The sequence below is a fragment of the Perissodus microlepis genome, chromosome 19 (assembly GCF_051167445.1).
Source record: "Perissodus microlepis isolate ML-2025 ecotype Zambia chromosome 19, ASM5116744v1, whole genome shotgun sequence".
In the NCBI taxonomy this organism is placed as follows: Eukaryota; Metazoa; Chordata; class Actinopteri; order Cichliformes; family Cichlidae; genus Perissodus; species Perissodus microlepis.
In genome coordinates this window covers 17,951,442-17,954,862 of record NC_140479.1, presented here as the reverse complement: position 1 = coordinate 17,954,862, position 3,421 = coordinate 17,951,442, and the positions used below count along the sequence as shown (strand labels likewise).

The 3,421-nt window shown below is 44.2% G+C and overlaps 1 protein-coding gene across 1 annotated transcript; it reads right to left on the bottom strand.

Moving 5' to 3' along the window:
- Window positions 1-208: 208 nt before the first annotated feature.
- LOC146365806 (uncharacterized) lies at window positions 209-2,275 on the bottom strand. The gene is made up of 2 exons (XM_084915350.1): window positions 1,487-2,275; window positions 209-1,366 (listed from the first exon to the last, which is right to left on the bottom strand). The coding sequence occupies exons 1-2, from the start codon at window positions 1,757-1,759 to the stop codon at window positions 698-700; spliced, it is 942 nt and encodes a 313-aa protein (XP_084771476.1). The 5' UTR covers window positions 1,760-2,275; the 3' UTR covers window positions 209-697.
- Window positions 2,276-3,421: the final 1,146 nt, after the last annotated feature.

Sequence of the window (3,421 nt, the reverse complement as noted above, 5' to 3'; positions counted from 1 at the left end):
GTTAAATGGTCAGTGTGCTAACTGTCATTTGGTGCAGGGCATGTAGTATATGGTGGAAAACAGCCAACTGCTGTTCTGGGAAAAGGGTTATGAGAGCAGTGAGAAAAGTAATGTTTAGGGATATAACACCAAAGAAATTAGTTAATGACACGCAAATGTTAGCCGGAATTCACTGTACGATTATTTTTGATTACAGTTTTTCTCAAATGCTAAAACACATGTCACAAACGTTACCACCAGGTCCCCCAATGTCCAAACACAACACCCTTCTCTAAAGCTACATAAACACAACTACACCTTCCCACTGCAAAACTCAAACTCCCACACCAAGAGAGCAGCTCGAAGCTGTCAAAACTGTAAACACTATACACAGCATTACACACTACAGCAAAACAATTGAAAACACAATGCTCAATTTGTGAGAAGGTTCTTTGGTTCATAACTGCCAATGCATATTTTTATAAACTGTACAGTAACGGATCGTCATAGAACCCTGCAGAGGATTAGGCATTTAGATTTGAGAGTTTCACATGAAGACTATAAATCTATAAAAACATCCTGCGTGTACGTACACTACTGTAACACAACTCAATGCAAAAACAGAATCTATCGCACACAACAGTACTCTCGGAAACATGATCAGGGTGTGAAGTCTTTTTTTATTGTCTACACGGTCTTTTTACAGTATTACACACAGTCACTGTGCGGCATCATGTCGCCGAGCTGCATTGGGCCACATCACCTCATCCACATCACAGGCTATATTGTCCCTTGCTAGGCACCGCGGGAAAAACGCCCTGGAATGGCGAATCCATCCCTGGAAGGCCTCCACTGGGATGTCAGCACAGGCCAGCTTCATTGCCCGTACGAGGTTCTCTCTTGTGTATGGCTGTCTGTCATACACCTTCCATCTCCATGATGAGAAGAACTCCTCTATAGGGTTCAGGAAAGGGGAGTAGGGTGGCAGACAGACGTTTAAAAAGTGGTCACTGTTGGTGGTGAACCACTCTCTGATTTGGTGTGTTTTGTGGAAGCGGACGTTGTCCCAAATGATCACATACATGTGATGTGCTAGCCTAGGATGGTGTTGTTGACGGTCCAGGAGGATGTCTTTTAGCTCCTCTAGGAAGGTGAGGAGACGTTGGGTGTTGTAAGACCCAAGGACAGCATGCCGGTGGACAAGCCCCTCCGTACCCATAGCTGCACAAAGAGTAATATTACCCCCCCGTTGGCCAGGAACCTCAGTGATGGCTCTTTGGCCAATGATGTTACGGCCTCTTCGCCTTCGTTTCTGGAGGTTGAAGCCAGCCTCATCCAGGAAGAGGTACTCATGGGGTCTGGCCATCGCGTCCAACTGCATTATCCTCTGTGAACATGGAAAAGCGTACAGGTGTTCAGAACGGTCAATCAGGTAGCACAGTATTGTAGGCCACTAAGCAACACAGTATGTCCACTAACTGTACTGTGCACATGGATGTATACGTACTTGCACATACTCGTAACGTTGTTCTATGTGTCGCGCAGAGTTGCGCTCAAAGGGAACCCTGTAGACCTGTTTCATCCTCATCTGTTGGCGCCAGAGAACTCGGTCTATTGTGGACACGCTGACAGCATCAATGTTCTCAAAGTTTACATTATCTGCAATGACTTTGTCTCTGATCTCTCGGAGTCTAATGCAGTTGTTCTCACGGACCATATCTGCAATGAGGGTTTCTTGTGCCGCTGTGAATATGGCAACCCTCCCACCTCTATGTGGCATCCTTTCAGCTCTAAAGAAAGAAACATGTGTTGTCAATTGACTGATTTATATGTAAAACTACATGTAAAGTAACAGACCACTTTCACAGGCCTGTAAAACTGTAGTGTGACAAAGAAAGCAATAGCGTACTATACCTGTTGTGTTGTCTAAATGCCTTGATAATGGTGGCCACGGTGAACCTACTCAGGTTTGGATGTACTCTTCGTCCCGCTTCAGCCATTGTCATGCCATGGCCAATGACATGATCAATTACTGTTGCTCGCATATCATCTGTTATGATGGTGCGAGGTTGTCTTCTTCTCCCACCTGGACCTTCTCCTCTCTCTTGTTGGCCTCCTTCTCTTCCTCCTCTACTCCGAACTCCTCTTCTTCTTAGGCCTTCACCTCTTCCTCCTCTGATCTCAACACCTCTTCCTCTTTGGCCTGCAGCTCTTCTCCTTCCGCACGCTCGAATGCCTTCATCCATTGTGATTGTTTGGCATCTTCACCAAACTATGCTTTTATAGGTGGGGTCACATCATTAGCAACAGGTGTCTTCAATTTTGAGTCGTTGTGTGTAGTGACTGACGCTAGGTGTGTTCCCTGTGTTCAAAGATTGGTGACTGTGGCAAGCATTTTGCATCACATGGGCTTTCATTTGAGAATATGAGCAGAGTTGTTTTGCAACATGTGTTTTAGCAAGGAAAAATGTGTTTAGATTTATGAGTACAGAGGGTTGTGTTTTGTGAATTGTGTCTTCATGTGACATGTGTTTATGGTACTGGAATATGGTGGCTACATTTAGTAAATGTGTTTAGACTACTGGTCATTTGGGTTACAGGATTGGCTTTTGTGTTTTAACATTTGAGAAAAACTGTAATTTTCCATTTTAGAAGATATAAATCTGGGCTTACTTGATTTGTGAATTCAGTCACCCATACATTCACTGAGCTGGTGCGTAAGCTAGCTCAACTTAAAGAATGAAAGCAGGACAGGCAGCTAGCATGGCTCTGCCTGCAGCTTCCTTGAAAGTAGGAAAATGTAAGTGCTTTAGCTCATTTAGATGATTTAAGGTTCTGGGGAAACTTACTGTATATGCTGGAACAATTTCTTAACGAGTGACAGATAGGACTTTTTATGGCACTATTCCAACAGTCTGTCATCACAATAATTTTGCCAGGAGTGTTACCATCATGCTTCTGTTTATCTGCACACAGTACAGATATATATGCCATGCTTAAAACCTGCCTGCAGTCACAAATTGTTGCTCGGACTAAGTCAGACATGTCCTGACTTCTGGACCTCATTTAACACACAGAGTCGAACTATCCCTTTAACTGGTCTAACGTAATCCTGTGGTTCACATATGGCCCAACTTCAACTCAGTCCACTACTGCAGAGCCTCTCATCAAAATGATTTACGAGTCACAACATGGCTCCTTCTCCCTATATCTCTCCATCTCTCTCTCTTTCTGTCTCACTGCCCAACACATTCCCATCTCCTATATTAGATAATGCACAGCCCACCGTGTAAAGAGCAATAGATTATTCTATTCCTGGTGACAACAGGGGAGAGGGGAGGGGAAGAGGAGGATTATAAAGAGCAGAATGATGAGGAGGCTAATTTAAGCAGTTTGAAAATGCCGGAGAGAGGAGCTGTATGAAAGGAATAGGACGAGATGG